A 27400-nucleotide genomic window follows, 5' to 3' on the forward strand; every position below is an offset into this window, starting at 1 on the left:
GTCGATTGGCTCGGCACAACGTGGAGGCTGCCGGCGTAATGTTTTTCCGCTAGTCAGATGACGAAGCCTGGCTCTGGGCCGCATTCGGCGCTTCATCAGCTTCAACCGTGGACGATGACTCTCCGTAAACATCTATCTGTCTATCTGTTGAAGTCCAAGTCGAGTGTTCTTCGTCCATGTCCGCCATCGTTTCCACCGTCTACCGGCTGCAGCACCACTCCTCTCCGATAATGACTTCCTAGGCCTTCCTTCGTGCTGTGCTGTGTTTCCAAGCCTCTTTGGTCCGCTATTGCGTTTCTCTCGGAAGTGCTCGATCCCCGTTTCTAGTGGCAGTTCCATACACCGCGCACTGCGCTCCTCCTCTTCCTCCCACGAGTTCAGCTCCCGCTTCTCCCACCTCTCCAAATACTCCTTGACCGGCTTGCGGAGCTCTTGGTGGCCGTCCTCGATTCGTTCTATAGAAAACCCGTATTATTACACTAAAGTCCAGACAAGTTCCTATATATTCCAAGGCAGCAGCACTATATAGCAGTTCCTTCTACAAAACTGGATAGTTGTAATATTCCTTGTATATTCCTATCCTCTCTTCGCATGCATTCTTGACCCATATTTTTGCAACCGGCTCAACACAATACCGCCAAACTGTCTTCACTTCTAGTTCCCCGGACTGTCTCCTTTTCCCCCGATCTCGACTCCGGCAACAGACCTGATTCCACAATGAGCGAGACCAAAACGGGGCGGAGGAGACGGTCAAGTAGCATCATCTACCAGGAGCCTCCAGAGTCGATAGAGCATACCAGTGATCAGGCTGCCCTACCTAACCTAAATGCCAATTGGGTTAATGCGAAAGGTGAGAAATTTCATCTTTACTTCCTGGATAACCGAGATTTCTGGTTTTGGATCGGAGTAGCTGGAGAGAGTTAGCCAGTGACGTGAAGGAAGACATGACCTATTTTTCACTCTGTAACTTATAAACCACAAACTGACTCAAAAGTTCCTTCCTAGGTGCATGGACTATCCATTTCGTATTAATCATCGCTCTTAAGATTTTCTACGACATCATCCCAGGCGTATCACAAGAGACTTCATGGACACTCACCAATATCAGTTATATGTTTGGTTCGTTTCTCATGTTTCATTGGGTTCGAGGAGTACCGTTCGAATTCAACGCCGGGGCATATGACAACCTAAATATGTGGGAGCAAATCGATAATGGAGACCAGTATACACCAGCAAAAAAGTTCCTTCTCAGCGTCCCGATTATTCTCTTCCTACTCAGCACCCACTACACTCACTATGACCTGACCTACTTCATAATAAACTTCTTGGCAGTCCTGGGAGTGGTCATTCCGAAATTACCGATCGTAAGTTAAATTCGGCTGACAAAACCTACCCAAAAATAGACGACTAGACTAACAGCTCTCCTCCTTCAGTCTCACCGAATGCGGATAGGCCTATTTTCAGAGCATAGTGATGACCCTTGAGGGCAAGATTACGGCGTTTTAAGAAAAAGGCGAAAAGAAATCAAATTGAAGAATGAAGAAAATTCTCAACGTTGGCCTGGTTACTTTTCCTTTTTGCTATCTCCGCCTCTTTTTTTAACCACAAAAGTATATTGTCCGTCACTGGCTTCCACGGCTGTGTAAAGCGTCCCATCTTATTAGATTCAAATTAAACAATTGTTTGATTTTCTTCTCTTCTCTTCTTTTTCTTTTTCTTTTCTTTTTTTTTTTTTTTTGATAGGTTGGTTTCTAGATTTGTAGCGATTTCTCAGGAACAATCATCTGTTTTACTACTACTTTTTGTCTTTCTTATGAATGTCTGCGGTCATTCCGCAAGGGAGTCCCCCTTTTTTTTTTCTTTTTTCTTTTTTCTTTTTTTTTTTTTTTTTTTTTTTTTTGAGTAGGAAATGGAAATCAACAACGAAGGGAGAGAGGAGGGGGGGCGGTACTTGTTGGGACGAGCTGTTGAATTGTGTCTGGAAAGGGACTCCGAAACAAATACCCACACGTTATTATCGTACCTACTTCGCAAGCTGTTCGGAGCTTTTGGGCCTTTGATTTCCGGGCTCTGCAGAGTTTACATAGCTCTTCCTTTTTATAAATAGGGAATTTTTTCTTTTTCTTTTTTCTTCAAAGAAGGCCGAGTTAAATAAGAGAAAAAGTACTATACACTCTCTTGCATCAGTTTCCACGACACCATCTATCTCATTCTGCTCTTGTTTTCATGGCAATTTAATACCTTTTTGCGTATCGGGGAATGTTTGACATCGATGGTACGCAATATTATGTTGAAGAGTTTTAAATGGACTAGCAGACTTTGTCTCATTTTTCTATTTCCGCATGAAAAATTTCCCAAGATCAACAGGGAAGTCTAAGGTCATCGATAAAATCTGAGAAAATGACAAGAGGATAGGACACAGGGTTGGGAAATTGAGGAGAGAGAAATAACAAAATGGTAACGGAGGAGTCATTTAACATTTGGGTTTAGCAAATGATGGTCAATGGGACAAGTTAGAGAAATGTTATCAAATGAGATAATCATATCAAGACAATAAGGTAAGGGTTGTAGAGAATTCACGAAATATCGCAAAACGCAGGAAAAACAAAAGGGGGGAGTTACATGGCGAAATATAACAAGAGCAATAATAGAAAGGGGAATTTTCGAGGCTGGATCATTTCCGTACCGCCATTGATATCAAGCATTAGGTAAATGAAAGCAGCAGTAACACCGCATGGAACACCATTGTCGCTATAAAAATTGAAAACAAAAACCCAGACTGCAAAACAAACAACCCAGGGTCCCGAGTAAAGCCAGCCGTTTAGAGGTCAGCTTAAAAAGGAGAAAAATAGATAGGTAAAATATGTAAACCGAGATCATCGTTTAATAGTAATCGTTATCAATTTGTTGCGAGGTTCCTCTATTTTAGTGTCGCTTAGGGTATCCAGAGCTGGTGATAGGGCGCGGGCCCGTGGGCTTTCGCTGAGGAGCGTTGTTCTTAGGTGACGACCTAATAGGTGATCCATTGGCCTATATAACAAGAGATGCGCTGTCAGCTGCTTAATAGTTCACAAATCGGGGCGAGTAATCAATATCTGCGACATACAGGATCGTAGTTTGAGTGGCGCAAACCACGAGAAGCCATACGTTCTGCATACGTGAGTTGTCCATCCCCTTTTCCTTGCGGTGGTCTTTGGGGAACTAAGGGTCCTTCATCTTTGATCTTTGGAGGGCGTGGAGGGGCATTTCGTCTGCCAGAAGTTGATGACTTATCGGAATATCCACCATCCGAACCAGGCCCTTTTCTATTCGGGGTCATCCGCCCCAGACTAGCATTGGATGCCCAGCCATCAGAGTTGAGAGCTACTGGGGGTATAAAGGTTTGTGCTTGCGATTCCAGCTGGGATTGGTAACGATCTGTGGGTCCCTGGCGCGGTTGTGGATGCTGCAGATTCAGACTATCCCTATGCGCCTGGTATTTCGGATATTCTGAAAGCTGCGATGGTACCAGAGGGGAAGGGGGACGGTTCTCCTGCCGTTGGTCTAAACTAATATTTGACCGTAATCTGTCGTCGCCGTGTGGGTCGTAATAGTCATTAGTATTATATCCATCCTGTTCCAAATCCGAACCAGATCGGGAAATCTCTGAGGAGTATCGGTCCTTGCGGCTAGTTTGGATGCTATTGCGGATGTTTTCGCCCATCGACGAAGCAGTTGTTTTCGACCACCGGGAAATTTTAGGGAAAAACGACGAACTGCTTGATTTGTGTTTTCGAGACTTTTCGTTGGACATTTTAGGGGTCGTGTCTGTGCTCAGCGCCCCAGATGCGAGAGGAACTCGTGGAGGAGTGCCCAGAGGAGCAGAGCCGCCCCTTTTATGGTGGCCCATGAGCTGAGCGTCAGTAGCTGCTTGCTGGTCCAGCAAATCTTGCTCATCGGCTGTTAATGGCTCCAAGCCTTCGTCACCCTCCATGACTGGACTGATTCGGTGGTCCGATCCACGCCGATTGCTTGCAGCTTTCATATCTCCAGCCAAGCGAGGGGAATTCGAAAAGCCAGACTTGTCGCCCCCTCCTTTTGACGAAGTGCCAGCTTGACCTTCAGGCTCATATCCATCTTGACCAGGTTCATGGAAATTTTCTTTGGAGTTGGCAACTCCAGTGCCCAGGCTCCGGCCCTCTTGAGCGGCTCTTAAAGCCTCCACTTCGAGGAGTAGATGAACAAGCATGTCTTCGACCCTGGTGAGATCATTCGACCCTTTGAGACTCAAACCCTTCAACGCCCGTTTAAAAACGCTTTTTCTCTTTGATCGCTCATCATCTTCGTCGGCAGTAGTGTGACGGGGGGTTCGTGCAATGCCAAGCGGCTGAGGTCGAGGTCCACCAACGACCTTTTGAGTACGATCATGTTGTTTTACATTCGCATCTATCATCATTTCATCTTGCTGGGCAATGAATTTTTTCATGTTCTCGAAGGAATTACGCATTTCCGCTGCACTCCGCACAAGAGTCACCAGGATTTCTGTATCTCGAGCATTTCGTTGGGCGTCACGAACGGTGAGCTAGTTCAAGAGTCAGCACCAGAAGCATAGAACCGGGAAAATATAAAACACATAAACCGGTATACACACATGATCCATTAGTGCAACTATGTCCTTCGACTGAATCCTATCAATTCCATGGCCGGTAGAACTGTCGTAAAGAGGGGAGGCCATGCCATGGGAATAGCCACTCAAATGTCGTTTATGTGTTTCAGTGAAGGGGTCATCGCTGCCTGGTAAAAGAGTAAGTTCTAGGGTCTTACTATCAACAGATTCGAGTACCTTACCTCTGGGATCAGACGTGGCAAGACTTGGCGAGCGAGGGTTTGCGCCCGATATGTAACCTTCATCCTTTACTCCCAGTGGAGTTAACAAATGGTCTGCATATAAATCTCTCGTTTGCCCTTGGTCAACCTTATCAGAAGGATATTCATCTCCATAACCAGTCCCGTAAAATGGGTCGTTAAAATTGGTGTTGGAATAGGGCGGGCCGTGATCTACGCTAGGGATAGGGCTTGCAGGATCCGCGAGAGGCCCTTGGGGTTCAATTTCATCAATGTTAGGTTCTACATGAATGGCATTTCCTTTAGATCGTGGGGGGGTCGGATTGTAGGGCCAATGATCTCTGTTTTCGTGAGGGACCCCACCAATAGGGCCTTGGATGATCGAAGGATTTGTATTTATCTCCGACTCTTCAGAATCAGGGATATGACCGATTTCTGGAATTGGGCTTCCAGCTCCAGGCAATGCTGATGCTCCTAAGTGTGGCTTTTCATCGGAAGAATCTTCGACGCTCTGAGGTGGTGACGTCGCACCTATCCGCTTCTGAAATGATTTCGCTTCAGGACTGGATGCGTCCTGTCGTTGCTTTAATGGGCTTCCATGGCTGGCTTCCGCGAGACCTCGCTGCGCTCCATTATATAATCCCGGGCTCCCACTCTGACGTCTAGTCGGTGATCCGACTGAGTTCCTACCAGATTGGAGAGAACCCACGTCAACCAATGACGGGTCAAGGAGAGAGGCAACTGCAGACTCAACCGTAACAGGAGTGTGGACATATTCCACATTAGCTGCAGCACCCTGCGCGACCTGTTGGCCCGGGGTAAACGGATCGTCGAAACTATCATCGGTAGAGTTCGTCATGCGACGGGCATCAACTCGACTATCGTCCAAACTATCCTGTTCCAGCGACTGTCTATACTCATCACTTTCATCGAGACCACTGTCAGCCCAGTGTTCATGTTTGGATGTGCGTGGGGTTTCTTCGTAACCAAACTCCACGCCAGACTCGTCTTTTTGCGCTAGGAATGCCTTTCTCTTTTCTTCGTAGTCAGCGGGACGTGTAGATCTAGCCAAATTCGTGCTTGGGGCAGACGACAGAGAATCGATGGATAGCCTGTGACCTGGTTCGGGAAAGTCCCTACTTACTGATCCAGAACTATCAGCTTGCTGTCCCGCTTCCTCTCCAACATCCGAGTCATCGTCACGGGAGCTTGCAACACTCTGTATTGGGCTCAGGGCACGACTGGTGTACTCGTTTGCGTGTTCGCCAAAGTGGTCTATGTATGTTTGGTCCACATGGTGAGTTTCTGCCTTTGTTGGAGTGATATCCTCGTCAAAGTTTAGGCTGCGTTGACTTTGAGCACTCAAACCTTTCGCCGATAAAGCTTCATCAGATTTCGACTCATTCGCTACTCCACGGGGTGTTTGGGTTGGTGTTCGAGAGACCGGTGAACCAACTTCGTGCGGTGATCGGCGTGTTACCTCACCATGACGGGGACTTTCAGTACCAGTAGTCCGTTGGGATAATAGAGATTCCCTTGTCAATTCTGAATCTATATCACTGCGTAGGGGCATTGGGGGAACTCCGTGCTTCTGGAACATCAGTTCAGTTTCATTGACGCTTCCACTTCGACTTCGGCTCTTGCTGCGTTTCTTCCTCCGCTCACGTTTGTCCAGGCTAGATTTAGAGTCATGGTGTTTAAGAGCGGCACTGGTCAGGGCGGTGCCGACGATTGCTGCAGCTTCAGCATCGCGAAGTCCCTTGGACTTTTTCCTTTGTATGGGTTCATCCGAGGGATAAGAGTCTTCGGAAAATCTCCGTGTAAAAGATTTAACATACTGTGATTCGCGTGACTTCTCCCGTCTTGGTTCCTTGGATCTCTTTGAATATCCGTCCGAGATGATTAATGGATCTTTGCTGCCATTACTGACTATCACGCGTGGTTTGGTAACATCCGGAGCACTCGCATGTTTGGACAAGCGTCGTCCCAGTTCATCCCTAGATCCGATACTCCCAGAACCTAGAGAGCCATTCGTATCGCGTTCGAATTGGTTTCGATTGGCCTGCACTTTTTGATCTTTCTTCAATTCCTTGAGCTCCGGCAAGATTAGTCGTCGAATAGCATCCTCAACGGTTTCCAGCAGCCTTGGGTTATTTATTGACGATTTGGACGTCCCTGAACGGAAAGAATATTGGTCTCCAGATTTGAGTTGGGGGGAGAGCGCAGAATGGCTCAAGAGGCTGGATTCTGCGCTGACCGAATCCTTCTCTCGGTACTTTCCTGAACGCCGACGCGAGGATTTCCCTTCAGGTTCCAGGAATTCTTTGCTCACACTTCGACTTTGGCTCTTTTCGCTATGTCTGTGTTTATTGCGAGCCACATCTCGCGGGGCAGCACCAAGTTTCTCTGCCGCTTTATGCGCAATTCTTTCCCTACTTAGACTTCGACTTCTCCTTCTGGAAGGTGTCTTAAGCATCTCCGGAGAGCGAGGTTGCTCATGACCCTCGTCACCACTTACACTATGGCTTCGTTGGTGGCGAACTTGAGACATAGAGGGCGAGCTTTCCAACATGCTATCCTGGGGCATAGAAGATATATCAGATGTTGGCTGAATATACCTGGCCGACAATTCACTGTCCCTCGAAAATTCTATCTCTAATGGTGAGCGGCGAGTAAGACCAGCTTCGTCCGCCAAGGATCCAATTGAACTGATACTTAGATCATCCGTCACGCCCTCAGTGATCTCTTTGTTTCGAGTTGGCGTTCCCAAAGAAATACGCCTCGTATATGTTGGCTTTCTACCTCCCCCAGATTCACTAATCTGGATATGGTCGTTTTGGTCTCTGATTTTGCGAGCAGCAGATGGCGTCACTTTTACTCTGACGCTGGGCCGAGAGTTCAGGCCTCCACCCTTCTTCCCCCCTTCAAAATATTCAATTAAAAGAGAAGTTTGCGACTGGGCAGAGGCTCGGGAAAGCTTGGAGTCCTCTCGATTTTGAGATCGACGGCGGGTGGATATAGTGATGGGGCTGCCGTCATCCGGAATGGAGTATGATGTCTTATCGGTGCGTCGAGAAAGGTCAGTTGCGAGGTCCGTTCCTGTCGCACTGCCTCCTGTTGTATCAAGGAACGAAGAATCGGTAGGAGCTGGAAGCGTCGGTTTGCGGGTGTTAACACCCATCATGAGACGGCTAGCCGAGCAAGGGCATACTCAAAAGGAAAAATAAAAAAAAAGAGGAGATGCGCGATATCAGGGGTAAAGTGAGGAAACAAAGGGCTCCTTTCTCCAAAGGGAGAAGGCTACTTTTGAATCGAACAAAGGACTATTGGGAAAGCTGTCACAATGGTGGTCTCCCGATCCGTAGCAACAAGCTAATTGAGGTTAACAGGGTGGAGCCATCTAAGTAAGCCAGCAACCCTTGAATATAGCCACAGATCGGTAGAGATAGCAAGCGTTGGATGCAGTTGTCGATGTAGCTCAGAAGACGCGCGGAGTGGTTGAAGGTAGTCAAATGAGGTTTGAGGTGAGGATAGTGTTGTTGGCCTTGCTCACCTTGGAGAGCTGGGGAGAGCCTCAAACGCAAACACCTATTGTTTGCTTGCCAGAGACAGGCCTAAGACAATTTACTTCCCTTTGCAGCGACAATGAAAACCCTATATTACGAAAAACAAGCAATCAGGTTTGCAGCTGGAGGGGAAAAAAAAGGAAGCAAACATGGAAAGAAGAAATGGTCGATGAGGAGTGAAGTTGATGTTGAAGATGCAAAGGTGAAAGGCGACAGAGAACGGGGAAGAAAAGAGGCTGACAATGCCTCTCTAGCGTGGGCTGTGGCTTGCTGCATCGAAAATGGAGATGCCCGTCATTTTCCCGCCTAATTGGACAGCCTGGGCCTTGTTTACCTGCTCTGGGAAACGCAGCTAGCAATTCCCGCCCAGGCGGTTCCCGCTGATTGACTGCAACAGCAACGAATGCCAAATCTACGCACTAAAATAATCATATACAAAACGGCGTAGGATCAAACCATGGGACCGCTTGGACCATGGTTGATTCTCCGGGCCCAAATATACCTCCCGAAACTTTCGTAGAACCCAATTTCACACCTCAACCCAGCCAAACCCTGGTGAAAATAAGGAGTCGGATAGAGCCACATCAGACTCGGACCCTCCTCCGTAGACTCAGTCACATTGCCGTTCCAGCCCAACCCGTTCTCTTCCTTTGACAGCTGTTTGACGCCTGGCACTTGGAACTCGTGGATCCAGATGAGACAGAAACCCTCCTATTGTTACCAAAACAACCTGCACAAGGACTCCCTCGCCTGTTTCAGTAGGTCGCGCAGACAGCCCATTTACGGATATGGCCTGCATCTGGCCCGTGATCGAAATTTGGATAGGATGGCCAAGTAACATAAGTAAGAGGTCGCTTCTTGGATTTAATTTCAGCTTCCCATATAGAGTACATCGAACGCTGCGGACTCTTGTCGTTCTAACCGAAGTCTTCTTCGTTCACCATCTGTATTGTGTTTTCATTCCGATGGTCTTTTTCAAGTGTCACTTTGCGTATCACATCGCCGATGCTCCACAGTTGGCTCCAGCCCCAAGTATCCTTGCCTCTCAAACCCTCAATCGCCAAGTTTAACGGGTTTGCTGGTCTCCCTGGCGACAGAACCCCAATCCTGCCAGCCAATTGGTTGTTCCTACCCTTGATCAGATTTCAGATTTTTCGCGCTTGCCAACACATCACCCCACATCACGTCAAAGAATGGCTGTCCTCAACCGCCGCAACTGTCAAGCCCTTCAGTGTTTCCGTCATCATGGTTCTTGTTGCCCTTGCCCACGAAGAACCGTGGACGAAACAACGAGCAAATCGAATCGTCAAAATGACGGAACGGGATGTTCATTGCTCAATGCACCTGGCAAATTCAATCCCGTCCGAGGAGCTGGCACTAGGTAAAACACCCAGCCACCTCGCCTGGGCTCCAGGGTGCATGAGAAGGATGCTGTGAGCCCCGACCATGCTCCCAACCTCCGTGATTCTCTCCTACCAATGGTCCAACCTCCCGGTTACATACTCCGCTGAACTGTTGATCATGAAAAAATTGCCCCGCCACCCGGCCACTGGCAATAGTAATCAGGGCACTCACTGTTCAGCGCCAGCTGGTAGCAGAGGGAAATCCCTCCAACAGCTTGCCTTTGATATATCCCACGTGACATCATAATTTTTAAACGTCATCATCATTTACCTCTTCACAAGTCCATACATAGCACTGGGTACGAGATGGGAAATGATCAATGGTCTTGCTGATTTTCTTCACTGGGGATCGTCTTTACATTGCAGCCGTCAATACTGCCATCGGAATAATTGGATTTAGGTGAATTGATGCAGATCGAAGAAACTCACACCCTGCAATATGTGCGATGCTTTGCGGAAGTGTTATCAAAGCAGCTTTGAATCGAAAGATCCTCATGCAAGAGTCTTTTGACAAAATGTTGACTCTGCGGAATTCTGCAAAATTCCTTGAGAAAAATTGGCCAGCTAGGAGGCCGTTTTTCCTACTGGTGAGAGTTCGGAGCGTGGAATGAATGCAGAAATAAAATAAAATAAAATGGTATGGCGCTGATCTGGTCTCGTAAGTTGATTAATCTATGAAGAATGAAAAGAGCAGCCAGAACCTGCCAATGAGGAAAAGGCATACAGTAACAGGTTTCAAGCTCACTTCATCACTGATGTTATCAAAAACAGTCCTCCTTTCCACATTGGAGTCTAATTCTAGGAGAGTGGAAGTAGAGGCGCCACGTCGATCTACCCCGCCAGGGTTTATTATCCAGTGCCTTACGGTCAATGTGATAGTAATTACTTCCCTTCACTCAAAATTGTCGTTGGATGTCCAATATATTTTTGATTGTCAAAAACTGCCAGTTTTCCATGGTCAGTATTCTGTATCTCCATCTTCATTACCATTGCTTCACTATCACTGCACAAGAATTAGCCCTCAACAGGATAAACCATTGAGGCGGAAGAAGCCGCACGGTAAAGTCCCGCTTCTACCTCATCCTCCTCAGGCATTGCTTGCAAGCTCAGAGTATCTTGCACTATGTTTCCTTTTTCTTCTCTGTTCTTTCATTCTTTTCCTTTTTTTGAAGAAATGGACGAGACAGAAAATCTTGGGGACAAGCAAGTTAATTCTCCCATTTGATATCCCTGGGTATTCTCCCACAAGTATATCAGGAGAGGCAAAATGAGTGGATATGTCTGAAACCCTCGAAAGTGTAGGCAATATTTTCTAGAGGGACACAAATTGCGAGAGGAGAAGTGGAGAAAAGAATGAAGTTTAAAAAGAATGAAAAAATATATATATATTGAGAGTTAACACACCCGCAGTAGCATCATTACATCCTTCTGATGCTTTTGCAACTTTTAGGACCGCCCTCTAATCAGAGTCGGAAAATAATAATGGTTGCGTTCCTCCCAAAATGACAAGTTCGAGCCTAAGAAGCTAGATCGTGTATGCAAAAAGGGCTGTAAGAGGTCAAGCTTCCTCTCATTTTGTCACGAAAGTATATAAAGCGAACCTATTTTCCAACTTCAGTCACCTTACGAAAGAAGTTCGGTTCTAACGGCGTAGGACAGCATCCACATCCTGTCGAATTACTGAAATCCACGCTCTCCTCACGGGACCACTGTTATTGCCGGAAATGTCAGAACGCTGGGTCATTATAACCAACAATCAAAGAAAACGCGGAAAATGCAATTAACGCCCAGAAATATGTAACTAGACGAGCACCTTACATGTTAGGGCTGATACTCTTGGCCAACACGGATGGTCACAGAACGATCAAGGAACCGATTCGGACACTCCCGCCCGGCACGGCCCTCCATAGAATGCTTGCGAAACATTACCTCCCGATATCTGACTCCAATATCTAGCACATCAAGTGTATATTCCATAGGCAAGAAAATAAGTCAACATTTTACTGGAGGCCAGGGCCGTTTAGTTTCAAGCTATCAAACCTCGGGGTGGAATAAAATAAATAAAACCAAACTGGCAACTTTCACCTCAGCGCTTCAATATTCCACCATGTTTTCGGGTCCGATCAGATACTCGTACCACCTTCTATCGCTTCCTGCTCTGGCCACGATTTCATGTGTAACAAAGGAAATGGGATCGGACCCGGCGGAATTGCTCTAAAGTATCATTACTACGATTGCCACAGATAGAGAGCAGTCTGGATACATTGGTACGCCATATCTTGGTTATCAACAATTCACAGTATTGTACAATGGAAGTCCATGGGCGATAGTTAATACTTGACTAACTTTTATGTTATTCAACAATTACACACTTAATGCAACCGGTTGGCTGTGAGTAAAGGATCGTTAAATATAAAACACCTATCTCTACCATATCAAGTTTTTTCCTTCCTCCTCTACTTCCTCAACCTGCTATCTCAGTGCATTCATATCGCATTCCAACACCGTTTTGATATTCGCAGCCGGATATGGCTCAGCTGCCTAGCGTTTCGTCATCCTCATCCACAGCCCATCCGTTCCGCCCCCGATGGTGACAATGAAGCACATATCCATTCGTTGGGTTTGAAAAGACGACATCGCGGTGTCACAGGTGCCCACTGCTTCCGACCAGCTTAGCCATGGCTGCACGCGTTACACCGTCATTTCCCGTTAGGTTGAGCTATCAGCCCATTCGTATCCTAGGCCTCAGCAGAGTATAACTAGCCGAAAAGCTGCTGTCTGTGCTTTTTTTTCTTGCTTAGTAGAAGACCTCTTTTAGCATCCAGTGCACACATCGATACAGCATGCTTACCGAAATCATTCGGGGGAACTCCCACCATGTGCTCAAACTTCTCCTCACAACCGGGATTTCTACAGTCATAGGATACATCGGGATTCTCTTCCTCTCACCATTCGTTGCAGGTTCGTAATGTCCCATCAAAAATGCTACAGTTTGTCTGACATATCACTTTAGCTGGTCTTGCCCAAGCTGCCTACATGATAGCCAGGACTCGTCGCGGAGGAACCCCCTTATCCAGCATGAAACAACCTGGTTCATTATCCGCAGAGGCAACCCTCGAAGGGGTCGTGAAACGCAAGCTAGACACTAATTTAACTCTATTAAAAAAAGTAGTCCAGGAGTCTGCATCTTACACAAGTGTACTTACAGCTGTTTTGCTCCAACTCGCTCAGCCAGGGGTTGGAAAAGGGGCTGGAAGACACAGCACGTTCAGCAGTCGCCACGCCGAGCGGACACTTAACACAGCCATATATATCAACGTTATTGCATTCGGCACTGAGGCAGAGAAGATTGCTTTCCGTAACTTCGTCACAACCGCACATAAACACGTTAACGACAATAAAACCAAGAAGAGCTATGACGCCATGGACCCGCGGCTACAGCTCTGGATTGCTGCGGTTACCTACGTAACCATGATGGATAAGTACGAGGCTATCGTCCGCCCTTTCTCCGAAGCAGAGCGCGATCAAGTCTACCAACAATTCTCCATCTTTCCCACGGCCCTTCAAGTCCCGCTATCCATGTGGCCCGAAAATCGCCAAGCTTTCCAACTGTATTGGGACAGAGAAATTGCAGGTCTCCGTCCACCCAAGGAAGCCATTCGTATCGCTCAGGGCCTCCTCCACCCCACGTATGCCAAACTTTCACCCGCTCTCGCCATAATCGTATTCTTTAGACACTCGCTGGACACGACGATAGCGACGGAAGAGTTGCCTGAACATATTTGTCAGCGCTATGGACTCAAGAGCACGTGGTGGTCAAGAGCTCGATACGCAGCGCTCATTGCGTTCTATAAGCTAACGTATCCTCTCTATCCAGAACCGGTTAGGACTTGGCAGAGGGACTACTACCTTTGGGTGATGAGGCAGAGGTTTGCGAAGGAAGAGCGGGCGCGAAACGGAAAGTCGCCTCTTGAGGCTTGAGCGGGAAACAAACCTCAGAAAATTCAAAGGTGAATGAATCATCTTCCCGTTTGACCCGGCCAAGAGTGCTGAGATGGGATATTGGAACCCGATGTTCAATATGATTTAGCTTGTGTTAGTTTCTTCATTCTCTATGCTAATTTTCTTTACCTGCTTCTACATTAAAATAAGGGAGGGATGTTAAAAGAAAGTTGGGGGGGAGGGGGGAAGGAAAGCGCGCAAGTTTTATTAGCGTCTAAATATTTTCTCCAGCAACAGATAATTGGATGATTCAGAAGCACATACATTCATGTAACTGCATAGATGGGCTCGTTCCTCTAGAGGTCTACCCGGGTATATATAGTTCATCACATTACCTTCCACGTATTTTGGTTTTCAAGAGCCACAAAGAAATTAAAGGGCCCTTTAGAGGGTGTTGGTAGGCCAAATCCTCCGAATGTTTTTTGTCTAGTAATCAAGCAACGAAACGGAAAAACAAAGAGAGAGCGATGCGTCAACGCCTAACTATCTAGTACACCATTTACCTATCCACAGAACATAAAAAAAAAACCGATGATAAAGCACAGGAGGGATGTTTATCGTATGCGCGGTATGTATATATATGTCACGTTCATGCCAAGACGCAACTTCAACGTCTTGGACTAAACCCACACCTTAAGCCTCCGCCTTCCGTTTAAACTTCGGCGCATGTTTAGGCTGACTGCCATAATTCCGTCGACCCTGTTGCTTTTTATCCCGGCTCATGCTGGCGGCTAGGGTAATGTCGACGCGGGGAGGGGTTGGAAAGCCAAAGCTCTTGGCTACTTTGACGAGATCGAGTTTGTGGACATCAAAGACGGAGCGGAGCGAGTGTGAGGCGTAAGCTTGCAAGTACGATCTGTATCCGTCTTTGGCGGACTAGTATTTTTTGATAAAAAAAAAACGTATGGTTAGTGCGTCCATGGGGATTTTCAACCGATACGGTGCTGGAAAGGGTAGCAGATAGATACGGTGCAACACAATTAGGTAAAGCAGCTGACAACACCCCTGATTTGAAATATTGAAATATATCTAAACTTACCTTATTCAAATAGTAATTCTGTCCGATGAGTTTCTCCAGCTGAGATTGAACGTTGACAATCCTTTTAGCTGGGAAATCGAACTCGACGACGGGGACTCGAGCCTCCTTCAGGTGCTTGAGGAAGCCCACTTCAGATGGCTGTAGGAACATCAAGCTTCGACCCTTGCCATTTGCGCCACGTGCTGTTCGGCCAACGCGGTGGATGTAGTCCCGGGGATCATCGGGAGGATCGAATTGAACGATCCAATCAACAGCGGGGATCTGGATATGATTATATGTCAGATACTACTGCGATCGCCGTCCCTCAAGTGAAAAACTTCGCTATATATAAAACCACCTACATCTAAGCCTCTCGCGGCAACATCCGTGCATATCAGCGTCCCCTGAGTTGCATTGCAAAATTCGAAAAACGTATTTGTGCGCTTCTGCTGTTTCTGTTTGCCGTGGAGGTCAAGGACGGGGAGGTCGATATAGTTCAGTAATTCGGCATGGTACTTGACGCAGTTACAGCTGGAGAAGAAAACAATTATCTTCTTCTTCAAATTACGCTTCAGGAACGAGAAGAGGAGGAGAAATCGTTTGTCGGAATCGCAGATGACGTAGCCTTGTTCCAAGCCCTCGACTGTGCTGTGCTCCTTGCGGTGATCGACATTGATATAAAGCGGTCCCTGCCGGAGCGAAATACGGGCAAGGTCTTCTACCTTTGTCGTCTGCGTGGCCGAGAATAACATTGTTTGCCTATCCTCAGCAGGCAAGATCTTAATGATCTGGCGCATTTCATCTTCGAAGCCGACTTCGAGAATCCGGTCTGCCTCATCGATCACAAGAGCCTTGAGGTTCTTAAACACAAATCCTTGCGTGTTTTGAAGGTGATCAAGAAGGCGGCCGGGAGTCGCAATTAGCAGATTAACGCCTTTCGTAAGCTTCTCTGCTTCAGCCCTCCTGTTCGCTCCTCCAATAACGATACCGTATGTCTGTGAGTGGTGAGCCATCAGCTCTCGCGCGACACCAAATATCTGCAACGCAAGTTCTCGAGTTGGGGACACAACGATAACACCCGTTCCTAAAACAACAAGAAGCAGTCACGTTAGCTAATAAAAAGTTTTTTCTCTTCCATTTATGAAAACATAAACAAAATTATAATTATAAGCAAATAGACCAAAGACGGAAGACGAGGCTGCGGGAGATTGAAGCAACAATACCATTTCTCGGTTTAAACCTCAGTGCACTCAGCATCTCCACAGCAGGTATCAAGAACGCCAGCGTCTTCCCCGACCCTGTCTTCGCCGCACCCAGAACATCCCTCCCCGCCAAGAGTGGAGGTATTCCCCGGCGCTGAATCTCCGTCATTGTCTCGAACTTCATATCCGCAATCGCCTTCATAGTCTTGTCGGACAGGTTCAGCTCCGAGAATTTCTGCGGTTCCGCTTCTGTTTGCGGAAGCGACACGGCGTTCACAGAGGGTAACTCCAGCTGGACTTCATTTGATTTTCCATTTGTTGGCTTTTCTTCCCCCTCCTCGTCGCTATCTACTTCTTGTTCTTTGTCCGCATCTCCGTCTTTCTCCCCAGCTGAACTTTGGGGTAACTCCACCTGCTCCGCTTCATCAGTCGTTTCCAGCTCACGGTCAGGCTCCTCTTCATTCGCCTTAGCTATCTTGCCAAGGTCCCCGTCCTCCTCCCCATCGCTGACATCAGAATGATCTGTTTTGCGTTTCTTGGACTCCTTCGGTTTCCTCAACGTTGCTGAGGGAGCAGCGCTGGGGGCATCAGTTCCTGGTAGGGTGGTAGCTTTCTCCTTCTTCCGAATGCTTTCGCCGGAATTTCCATGCTTTCTTTTCCTCTTTTTAGAGGATTCCTTAGCCGTTTCCATCGTTATTGGCATATTCCTGTGTTTCTCCTTTCCCTTTTTTTGGCTCTTCCTCTCTCTTTCTTTTCCTCTGTGCACCCCGACGTTGTTGTCGAGTTTACCTAATTTTTAGTTCTTTGCGTTTGGCTTGCAAAAAAAAAAAAAAATAAAAGTGGATTTTGTTGGCTCTGGTGGAGACTTCCTCGGCTTCCCGTTGCGGACTAGTGTACCGCATATTGATGCCTCTGTCGACATGCTAATGGGTATCTGTAACTATCAAGAAAAAAAGGGCGTATGCTGAAGTTTGAATTTGTCTAGAAAAGTTCTCTTCAATGAATTACATAAAGAATAGACAATAAAGGTTTTTCTGTGGATTAAATTGTGCTTTCCCGTGACAGCAAACTAGATAAAACCTTTAATGAGATTAGAGATCAGAGATCAGAGAAAGGAATTCACATACACACACACATAGACACACCCATATCCAAACACACAGAGGATGTAGAACTGCTAGAGCCATACACAGTATCAAAGATTAATCAAAGATCATCCATCATCCCACTGCATTTCAAACATGTATGTATATAAAACACATGGCTAATCTATTGGGGGTGTGCATATCCTGGATAAACTGATTTTAGATAAATACTAATTAGTACCTTCTCTCATCTCTCACCAGTTCTATTGTAGAACAGTAATGAGTGAGACAAAAACATGACGTGTGTGGGGGATTCAACACAAGAGACAAAGCCCCTTTATTAATTTCGACTGAGATACTACCTGTCATGGGTAGGAGGAAATGATCATTTGCAGTATTTCCTCCACTCACAAAGTTACCCCCCGGAGCTGGCCATAAACAAGCAGCCAGCCAGCCAAAGAGAATCAAAACTCCAGCCTACGTAAATCAACCTATGTATATCTATCGCACGGTGCACACACTTGAACGTAGCATATATAAACATCAATACACCGCGCAGTGGTAAGGCCAGGGGGTTAATTACTTATTAACACCCTCTGATTCAATGGGAGGTTCTCTCTCATCCCACCCGCTCTCCTCTGCACTCAGAAAGCCAGGTCTGGCTGGGCCTGACCACTCTTACCCGCGTAGTTATTATTTGCTCTGCCTCCTGTTCCTGCAGCCAATCCTTATTCTTAACATGCAAGATCTGGCACACACATAAAACGCCGTCTTCTTTGAGAAGGACCCGCCTAGCCAGTCATGGGTAAATCTACCATCGAGTTGGTGAAGACAAGTTCACACAGGATGCGAAAAAAAAAAAAAAAAAAAAGGGCGCTCTTCTGCATTTCTATCTGCTAACCACTTGTGATGAGAAATTCCCGAGAAATAGGGGCAAAAGTGCAAAGCCGAAGAAGAAGGGGAGAATTTGCAAGACAAGAGGCTGTGCAAGCTAAAATGGTTAGACAGTTGGTGGGGTGAGGAGCCCTTGGCCAGGGGCCCTTCTCATCACGGTGGAACAATGGAGATGTTCCCTGTCAGAGAGGAAAAGATGTAGTTTATGCTTGACGCTGGAGTATTATTATGTTAGCTATTCAATACACGGTTCCGGAGCAGGATGGCAGGATAGCAGGATGGCGAAAATAAAATTTTACTCAGATTCAGCAACAATGACGAATGCACCTTTATGCGGATCAAATGGGGCTTGAGGATGGCAGCAAGGTGGCTAGGGGGGTTTCAGTAACGAAAAAATAATTGCCATCAAGGTTCGATGTAATCATCAAAACAACAACAACATTTGAGATTGGCGAAATGGGAGATGTTTTGCTTCCTCGCCCGCTCTGGTTTACACACGCATAGTTCCTACGCAATATATCCGTGACACAGGAGATATCCAAGCCAACCTCCAGGCCGCGTGTCGTAGGGCATCGGGCAGTGACATCAACCCCCGTGACGGTGTATTGTAAACGCCGTACACACCGTACGGCATACACAGTATTCCACGCCAGGATCGGGCAGCGGATTGTGGCTCAGCGCACACACCAGCGACACCTAGGTAATGTACGGCCGAGATCTTGGTTCCCTTGCTGTTTTTTATGGCTCTGATTTTCAGCCAGAAATAAACGCTCTCGACACTGTCAACCACATCATCCGTCCTCTCTCAACGGTAATAAGTTTTCACATTTCAAGACCCTCGCTAACTGATCAAATCCACCATTAGCCGTGTGCCTTGGTGAGTGTGGGGAGCCTATGTTCGCATGAGTGTCTACTCCGAGACCACTGCACTAGTAAGGTTTGCCAAGTTATCTTACATGTAATGTAATACGGCCATATAAGGCGCCTAACCGCATCGCGCACCTTCTCGCTCCTCCTTCCCGTCATCCAACGTCGCCTCATCGCTTCATCTCACCTCCACCTCACCTCTTTTCTTATTGACTTCTTCTCTCTCCTTCTTCTTCTTCTTATTCCCATCTCTCTTCCAGGTTGTCTCTTTTGTCACGACAACCTTCTTGACGACCATCTACCTCTACCTACAATAGTCGCTTCCGTCGTCTTCCGCTCACTTGTTTTCGTTTTTCTATCGTTCCCGCTTTCCAACTTGTGGGAACACCATCGTTCGTTGCATCTTCATCACCAGCTTATCCGTGCCGTAATCAACTACTGCCACGTTACTCCGCTCGCTCTTCTGCTCTATTCGGTCGATCTTTTACGAAACTCTTCCTCGATCGTTGACTCGACAACCTTCGTGTGTGGCACATTGCATCCAGCAGGCCTAGCCCAGGAACGATCACTCTCCCTTGAACGAAGTCAAAATAATCCCATCCATCGATCCATCGATCGATCCCTCCACTTCGACCTCGTTTCATCTTTTCGGTTGCATTGATAATAATATACAGGACACAGGTGCTCTGGAGTACCTGATTCCTCTTCGAGCAGAGGGCATCTCTGTGTTGAATGCTGCACATCATTTAATCCCCTTCGCTTCCTCCCCCCAAATTCACCATGAAGCCCCTCGCAATTCTCTCATTTTTCGTCGCCTTCCTCCCACTCACCCCTTATGTCTCGGCTGTAAAATTGATCCGGTCGGATTCCCTTATGCCTTGCCAGGACAACTCCAACTTCACCACTAGCTTATTCAATATCCTCCTCACTCCTGACAACAATACTCTCCATGTGCAAGTTATTGGCGTCTCGTCAATTACCGGCTACGTTACCGCAGACGCCCGAGTGTTCGCCTATGGACACCAAATATTGAGGGAGACCCTCAATCCCTGTACAGTGAAAGGCTTTGATTTAGAATCCCTCTGCCCCATGCAGGCCGGCCCCATCAATTACGACTTCAACCTCCCAAATCTTTCCAAGGACGCACTCGACAATGTTCCAAGTGAGCTTGCCACAGTGGCACCCCTATCCTCTGACTATACCTCTCTGCTTTATCTAACCCTTAAGTACAGCTGTTGCATACGGAGTACCCGATATCGATCTTAAGATCAGAGTCTATATCAATCAAACCAACACCGACAAAAGCATTGCTTGTCTAGAAGCCCGACTTTTCCAATGGCAATACTGTCTATCAAAAGGCCGTGGGTTGGATTGTCGCCATAATTGCTGGTCTTGGATTGGTTGCCTCTGCCATCACATCTGGGCTAGGCCACTCGAATACCGCTGCCCATGTTGCAGCTAATGCGCTATCACTATTTGGGTTCTTCCAAGCCCAGGCCATGATCGGAATGTCCAGTGTCAGTCTCCCACCAATCGTGCAGTCTTGGACTCAAAACTTCCAGTGGAGCATGGGCATCATCCGTGTCGAATTTCTACAACGCATTTGCACTTGGTACCAACGATCGACTGGTGGCCGGCCATCGACAGTTTTGTCTACGCTCGGATCCACTTCCGTTCATGTGCAGAAGCGCGCCATTGAATGGGGCAACAAAATTATTTCCAATGTTCCTAGTCGACTTTTGAAACGGACAAATAATGATAACACTATCAACGAGAAGGTGACAACCACCATTGTTCGGGGCATTGAAAGAGTTGGTTTCCGCGCGAATATCGAAATGACAAACATCTTCATGACTGGCTTGATCTTTTTTGTCTTTTTTGTCGTTCTTGTCCTGGGACTGGTAGCGTTATTCAAGGGTTATTGCGAAGTCGCGTCGAAGAAAGGATGGATTAAGGGTGGTAAGTTTCAAGATTTCCGAAACGGATGGAAGATTATCATGAGAGGCATTCTGTTCCGCTTGGTAAGTTGCCGCTATCCCGTGCGGATATGACAGAATTTTCTAACAGTTCCACTCTCCAGGTACTTATTGGCTTCCCCCAAATGTGCATTCTCTGCCTATGGGAGCTCACTAGGCGAGATTCGCCTGCTGAAGTTGTTTTGGCCGTGTTCATGCTCATTTCGATGGCTGCGTCTCTCGGTTTCGCTGCGTTTACTGTCATTCGCCTGGCCAAGAGGTCGGTGGAGCTCCATAAAAATCCAGCTTATATCTTATACTCAGATCCTGCGGCTTTGAACAAATGGGGTTTCCTCTATGTTCAGTACAGGGCAACGGCCTACTACTGCGTCATCCCCGTCCTAGTCTATATTTTGGTCAAGAGCATGTTCATTGGGTTGGCACAGCCGGCTCCCCTTGTTCAAGCTGTCGCTCTCCTTATTATTGAAGCGGCCGTTTTGATCGCTGCCAGTGTACTGAGGCCATGGATGGACAAAAAAACCAATATTTTCAACATCTCAATCGCCGCGGTCAACTTCTTCAATGTCATCCTTCTCCTCTTCTTCACCCAAGTATTTAATCAGCCCGTAGGTGACAGCTAAGTCCCTGTATTATTATCCCCCCCGATCGAATTAGAAACTAACCTTCTCTAGGGTCTTGTCACTGGCATCATGGGCGTTGTCTTTTTCGTTGTCAATGCAGTATTCGCCCTTATCCTGCTTATTTTGGGTCCTCATCTCGTCCGTGTATGCTATCGTGTCTAAGAATCCAGATACGCGATACCAGCCCATGAGAGACGACCGCGGATCCTTTATGAAATCCCAGACTCAGCTGACAACCGAGCTCGATGCTCTTGGAGCGACCGCTCGTGGTGAAACGAAATCATTTGAGGACTCGTCCTCGCTATCCGGCTTTTACCCTAACAGGGCAGATTCCCCAGCACAAAGCCTACAGCGTCAACAGCCACACTCTCCGCTGGAATCATCTATGCCTTTATTCCCTGCCGACAGCTCTGCTCGTGGTGCCCCACCTCCAACATATCAAACCCAGGCTCCATACTCTCGAGCACAAAACATATCGCCTGCGCCCCGAAACATTACCACATCTCCTTTCCCAAGCTCTCCATCGGCGACTTCGAATCCGGCTCAATATAGGATGAACAACAACAGTAGTCCATGGCAACGCGGCGCAGGATACGAGCATTGAGGTTTTGGAGAATGGATGATGCTGGCATTTGCCCTTATTCCAAAAAATGAAGAGATGACCCGGGTCAGCTCTAAGGCTGGGAAATAGCTTTGTCCTTTTCCTTATTTTATTTTCACAATAACATATTCTCGCGGGTTGGACTTGTTTGGCGTTAATCATGTTACTTAAAGGCTATTTTTTATCTTCCGTTTTACTATTTTTTATTTATCGTAAGCTCTTGCTCTTTGAATGAACTTGAAACATTCAATCCCGTCCTCACCCCACAGATTATACACTTAGCTTTCCCTCCTTGCAACCCACTCTACTGATTTTTGTTTTTCCTATATTCTCTTTAGGCGTTCGATGTGGTATACATTTCTGTAATCTGTGGAAAAGAAACCAAGTTTGTTGCATATATTTTTGTCTCCTTATTTTTATCCCGCCTTTCATTCTTTAATATTTAACTTTTCCTTGTTGGTCTCTGTACAATCTCTTATTTTTGTAAACTCTTGTTTTCCAAAAGGAAAAAATTCCTTGAAGCTCAACCACTCTCCTTGTCTTTATACATACTGTACATACATTTGGAAATAATCTTTCATGTACATATGCTCATTTAAAACCTTATTTAAATTTTGATTTAATTATTCTGTCTAAGCGAACTAGGTTTTAACTTTTTCGTTTCCTTTTCCTTTCCCTTACGTATTACATTCTTCAGATAGACGGTGGCTATCAGCCATCAGCAAAAAGGTCCGAGTACCCAAACACCTTTCATCCTCTCATTCATCACTTGGCTTTAAACGAAACCTTAAAAAAAGAAAACCTTCTCGCAGCAAACTTCTTCATACGAGATATATAAAATGTGGTTTAGGGCTCCAAACGCTCATCCCACGTGCAAACGCTCCAAGTACCTTGGTGTATAGTTTGTTAACTATGTGACGAGGGGCGGGGTTCACGGATCCAAGAAAGTATCCTCGATGGTCTAGTGGTCATGATTTCCGCTTGTCATCGGCTAAAGTTGTCAAGCGCGGGAGACCAGGGTTCGATTCCCTGTCGGGGAGGGTTTTTTTTTTTTAATATTTATATTTATTTATTTTTTTCTTTTCTCTTCAGTTTTTCATTTACGGCCTGGCCTTTCTTTGTTTCTCTTCCCCAGGGTCCGTTCATTTCATTTTCTGTCCCTTTTTTTTTGGAGCGGGAGTGGGACGGTTTCTGAATCCCTGAATCAATGTATCAACCTCTCCACGTCTATAAGCTGAATTATCTATCTTCAATTTGGTACGCAATAGGACGCGTATATGTAGCAAAACTTATATATTGAAGTAACAAGACGGGTATCAACTCAGCCGATGAGAAGCGGTAGTAAAAGTAGGCTGTAATTTGATATGGGTTGTCGATTGTCAGATCCCTTCAGGATAACCGATGGATGACATGGGAAATTACAAACGCCCTGTTCTATTTTATTTGAAAAGATATATGAGATGAGACGGAGAGAAGGAAAAGTCCGATCTCTTCTGACCTGGGGATTCGAATTTGATTTAACTTGATTTAATTTTAAAAAGGAAGGCTCCATTACTCTAGAATGTAAAGGATTAAGGGACAAAAAAACAGGAAGAAGCAAGGAAAAGAACAGCACGTCAGTGACGAGTTGTATATGGTTGCAGAACAACAAAAAAAGAAGCAAAAAAAATAAAATAATGATTTTGGGGGAATACATGATACATGCACATATTTTCGTACAGGAAATACAAACAAAAGCCCAAGTGCCTCGGGTCATTTCCCTTCTTGACTTGGCCCCGGCGATGATGCTGGCTTTTGCGGCACCCCAGGCGGCGGGGTTATCCCTGCAGACTGCCCAAGGGGTGGAGCACCGGGTAACGGAAAACCAGGGGGCGGAACTGGGGTACCTGTCGCCCCTGGACCGGGGCTTGTGCTTTGCGTTTGCCCTTGGCCTGGGATGGGTGGCGGAGGAAAGCCTGCTGCACCGGGTGGGGGGAATTGGAAGTTAGGAGGGAAGCCGTTTGGAGGGGGAAAAGGGATGTTGCCTGACGGCATGTTGGGGAGTGGTGGAGGTGGTAGGTCGCCTGGCATAGGGGGTCCGCCCGACGTGCCTCCGAAGGGGGGTGGTGGTGGGAAGGGAGGCATGCCACGACCTCCTGGGACTGGACAGATTTATTAGCTGAGATGATTTGGGGATGACTGTTCTCTTTTATTTCCTTTTCATACGGAAATGGTTGTAAAAAATTGGTGGACTTACGTGGAATCATTCCTCCAGGGGGTGCTCCGGGAGGCGCACCGGGCATGCCGAACGGTGGTGGGGGCGGCAGCATTCCCGGCCGTCCTAATGAGAGGATATTAGGAGAGGGGAGTTGGAAGGGATAAGGGAAATGTCCCACGGGAACTTACCTGGGAAACCGAAAGCTGGTGGGGGGTATGCGCCGGGTGCGCCAGGTTGTTGAAGCATGGGATTCGAGCTTGCCTGGCCTTCAGCCGCATATGAATTTGTTATAGAATCGATAACAGACTGTGCTTTCTCATGACCAATTTCTGAAGCAGACGAAGGGCTGTTAGTTTAAGTGACGTTAAAGGAGAGGGAATCCTTGCAAAACTGCGAAGACTCTCTGCGGTCCCGCATGCTGAAGTTGGGAGGAGAGTCTCGGCGTACCTTGATAATATTCGACGACATTTCGTAAATGATTGCGACCTGAATTATGCGCCTTCCGCACACTCATCGAATCATGAGTCAGGTATACATCGCAGTAGTCGCCTAGGTAATTCATTTGTTAACATTGATGACATTCGCGATATTCCGCTCCCTCAGGTAATTCTGTCAAATCAAAGCCTTCGGAGGGTAGAGACGAAAGGCCATTGGGCGATGCAGCAGGACAATCGACCGGGGAAACCTACAGAAGAGTAAACAGGATGTCAGCAGGCGGTTTCTATCAACAAGAAATTCTGGAAATGAATAAAATGGGACGACTTATATTTCGGCATTTTTGATTATGGGCGTTGAAGTTGCCACCAAAACCTCAATTCCTGCTATGGGGAATCTTCCCCTTCTCTAAGAACTGTATATACCTCCCAACAAATGTATTTCTTTATATTGTGTATAAACAAACAAGGTAGCGAACGCGCATCCGTCGAAACTTGCCCAAATACTAGTAGCTTGCTCTCTGCGCAAGGACAGCTTGAGCTGAGAACAGAGTTGTTGCAATGCGCCTGACCTTGTTTAATCGCAACCTGGAAGCTGATGATGAGTATACAAGTAGACCTTCAAAATTGTAATACTGTGGAAAATAACGGGCCCTGTCCCAGCCTATGGATCTTCGTGGAAAATAACGATGCAGTTGCGCCAGCTAACTGAAGAAACGGGATGAGGTTAGGTTTGAAGGCGGTCCAGTCTGGCAGAATAGAGCATCCATTGTTTGTTGTGTTTGTTGTGTTTGTTTGGAAAGTATCACCTGAGAGGAATTGAATTGAGGGGCACAGAAATGGCCAGGGAGTAATTTTGTACGATAGTTGAATGCGCAGACAAATGAAATCGATATCATCTTGCGGTTCCAGATCCCCATTGGCAATAGTTCCTCTATTCTATCATATTGCTGAAGGAGGCAATGTATTCAAGTATATAGAGACGGATACTAGTATAGACCTAACTGTTCGTCAATGATCTCACTCTCCTCAAGAAAATCCAAGAGGGATTTTACGAGACTGAATAAATCTAATTTCTAGAAATATCTTCCTTCACCGCCTAGCCATAAAGTCTGTTTTTTCTCCCTAGGTTAATTTTAATGTCGGCGATGCAGCCTGCCTGCTTCATTATCGATGAAGGTATGAAAGTTTTACTTTTTTTTTTTTTTTTTTTTTTTTGTTGTCCGTAGACGAGCGCCGGTCGTGGGCATTGCCAATTGGCTATTCATGTTGGATATTGACCTGGTTGCCGCTGGGTAGTATTATGGTATTATTATGCTCATTGCGACAGATGCTGAGGATTTGAACTCATCATTACTGGGGCTGTTAAATGGCGCAAGGCTCAAAGGGGGTATTTTTTCCTGGTAACGAAGTTGACAATGGCTCCAGCGGTCCGAGAATGATGCAGGTCTATGCGTGGCACCAAAAAGGGGATTGTGCCGAACTAGCATAAGCATCCTTCGCAGTATTGTCGTCCCGTCGGTTGCGCTATTTCTTTTGAAGAGCGGATGCCATCAACTGAGCATCTCCAATCAAAGTGGAGGAGAGCCTTTGTTGTTGAGTAATATTTCATTCAGAACTCAACCCGCCAAAAAACATATCCTCGTGACGAACAGATCTCTTCCAGGGGCTTGACCTTTGACCATATACGTCAGTCGTGCAGCTTTGGCTGTTGTTTATAATTTTAGCCTGAAGAAAAGGAAATTTATTGGCAGTGATCACAGTAGTTTGCAGGTTGCAAAGCATTACCCCAAAGTTCTCGGCCTTGATCCATTCAACGACTACTCCGTGCTCTGTAAAATTGCCAATACCAAGTAGGTCTTTGAGATCTGACAGTTGATGACCAAGTACATGTCTTGTACGTCTAATGTATTGTGCAGAGTAACACGTTGGTAATGGCTGCTGTTGGTGGTTTTTGCCATTTCATGGTAAAACTATTAGTAGTAATGATTTCATTGCTTCGTCCCCCTGCGACAACGCCAGCTCTCGGCCAGAAAAGTGCCCTGTCATATAACTCAAATACCCAAGTAACTTGCCGCAACGGCGCTACCGCTTACGGTTTCCTTCCAAGAGGACACTGTGGGATTTCTTAGTATGCAAATCCCCGAAGCTGGACAGATGAATCTCTCAAGCGCAGCAACTCCCGTGAATCACGGCTGAGAGTCGAGAGGCGCTTCCTTCATGGGTTTGGTTTGCGGGAAACTAAAGCGGCGTGGTGAAACGTCCACCAAATGACGGTGAAAAGTCATTTTTCTTGATGAGACTCTACGGCGCCATCCGATTTCTGGGAATGCTGGAATGCTGCTTTTAGGCTCTCGAGTATGAGCCATCAGCTAATGGAGGCTGGTGTCCACGGCCTCGTAACAGAAACAGGGTTGGCGACCAATCGCAACAGCAGGACTTGAGACGAGGGAGCGAAGCGCCACCCAAGTCCCAACCAGGGCGGCCCAACGAACGGTAACTTCATTCCATGGACAATTTGTATCCAGGTAGTTCTATTTTTGCGCTCGAACTTTGTTGGCAGGCTCGGGCTGGGCCTTGTGATGTGTTAGAGAGTAGTGCCGAGCCCAGTGGTGTCTGAGGCCCCCGCATTGCCGCTCACCAGAGAGCATCCAGGTACAGAACAGAGGTGGGTGGCCCCGACTATAAAAAGCGAACGAACCTGGCTTGCT

The 27400-nt window shown here is 46.7% G+C and overlaps 8 protein-coding genes and 1 non-coding gene across 9 annotated transcripts; 5 read left to right on the forward strand and 4 right to left on the reverse strand.

Moving 5' to 3' along the window:
• Positions 1–673: 673 nt before the first annotated feature.
• HCBG_04205 (ORMDL family protein) lies at positions 674–1695 on the forward strand (the record flags this gene model as incomplete). The annotated part of the gene is made up of 3 exons (XM_045431254.1): positions 674–850; positions 1006–1364; positions 1434–1695. 3 exons carry the CDS (start codon positions 718–720, stop codon positions 1482–1484), a joined length of 543 nt encoding a protein of 180 aa, XP_045287807.1.
• A 1230-nt stretch (positions 1696–2925) lies between these two features.
• HCBG_04206 (uncharacterized protein) lies at positions 2926–8005 on the reverse strand (the record flags this gene model as incomplete). Its single annotated transcript, XM_045431255.1, has 4 exons — positions 2926–3030; positions 3107–4561; positions 4631–4773; positions 4828–8005. The coding sequence occupies 4 exons, from the start codon at positions 8003–8005 to the stop codon at positions 2926–2928; spliced, it is 4881 nt and encodes a 1626-aa protein (XP_045287808.1).
• Positions 8006–8864: 859 nt separating this feature from the next.
• Positions 8865–10404, forward strand: HCBG_04207 (uncharacterized protein; the record flags this gene model as incomplete). Its single annotated transcript, XM_045431256.1, has 4 exons — positions 8865–8945; positions 9048–9148; positions 9371–9771; positions 10208–10404. 4 exons carry the CDS (start codon positions 8865–8867, stop codon positions 10402–10404), a joined length of 780 nt encoding a protein of 259 aa, XP_045287809.1.
• Positions 10405–12636: 2232 nt separating this feature from the next.
• Positions 12637–13774, forward strand: HCBG_04208 (uncharacterized protein; the record flags this gene model as incomplete). The annotated part of the gene is made up of 2 exons (XM_045431257.1): positions 12637–12754; positions 12807–13774. The coding sequence occupies 2 exons, from the start codon at positions 12637–12639 to the stop codon at positions 13772–13774; spliced, it is 1086 nt and encodes a 361-aa protein (XP_045287810.1).
• Positions 13775–14038: 264 nt separating this feature from the next.
• On the reverse strand, positions 14039–16706 carry HCBG_04209 (ATP-dependent RNA helicase HAS1; the record flags this gene model as incomplete). Its single annotated transcript, XM_045431258.1, has 4 exons — positions 14039–14671; positions 14835–15095; positions 15176–15897; positions 16037–16706. 4 exons carry the CDS (start codon positions 16704–16706, stop codon positions 14429–14431), a joined length of 1896 nt encoding a protein of 631 aa, XP_045287811.1.
• A 1491-nt stretch (positions 16707–18197) lies between these two features.
• HCBG_04210 (uncharacterized protein) lies at positions 18198–19159 on the reverse strand (the record flags this gene model as incomplete). The annotated part of the gene is made up of 5 exons (XM_045431259.1): positions 18198–18209; positions 18322–18364; positions 18543–18725; positions 18841–18923; positions 19049–19159. 5 exons carry the CDS (start codon positions 19157–19159, stop codon positions 18198–18200), a joined length of 432 nt encoding a protein of 143 aa, XP_045287812.1.
• Positions 19160–19641: 482 nt separating this feature from the next.
• Positions 19642–22463, forward strand: HCBG_04211 (DUF907 domain-containing protein; the record flags this gene model as incomplete). The annotated part of the gene is given in 7 exon segments (XM_045431260.1): positions 19642–20023; positions 20094–20134; positions 20181–20882; positions 20942–21442; positions 21509–21601; positions 21621–22270; positions 22397–22463. 6 exon segments carry the CDS (start codon positions 19642–19644, stop codon positions 22059–22061), a joined length of 2160 nt encoding a protein of 719 aa, XP_045287813.1.
• Positions 22464–23008: 545 nt separating this feature from the next.
• Positions 23009–23098, forward strand: HCBG_11029. Its single transcript has one exon. It is a non-coding gene; the product is annotated as a tRNA-Asp (tRNA).
• Positions 23099–23572: 474 nt separating this feature from the next.
• On the reverse strand, positions 23573–24817 carry HCBG_04212 (uncharacterized protein; the record flags this gene model as incomplete). Its single annotated transcript, XM_045431261.1, has 4 exons — positions 23573–24199; positions 24295–24378; positions 24444–24584; positions 24703–24817. 4 exons carry the CDS (start codon positions 24815–24817, stop codon positions 23811–23813), a joined length of 729 nt encoding a protein of 242 aa, XP_045287814.1.
• Between the last annotated feature and the right edge of the window lie 2583 nt (positions 24818–27400).

Source organism: Histoplasma capsulatum (genome assembly GCF_000150115.1).
Source record: "Histoplasma capsulatum G186AR genomic scaffold supercont2.5, whole genome shotgun sequence".
NCBI lineage: Eukaryota > Fungi > Ascomycota > Eurotiomycetes > Onygenales > Ajellomycetaceae > Histoplasma > Histoplasma capsulatum.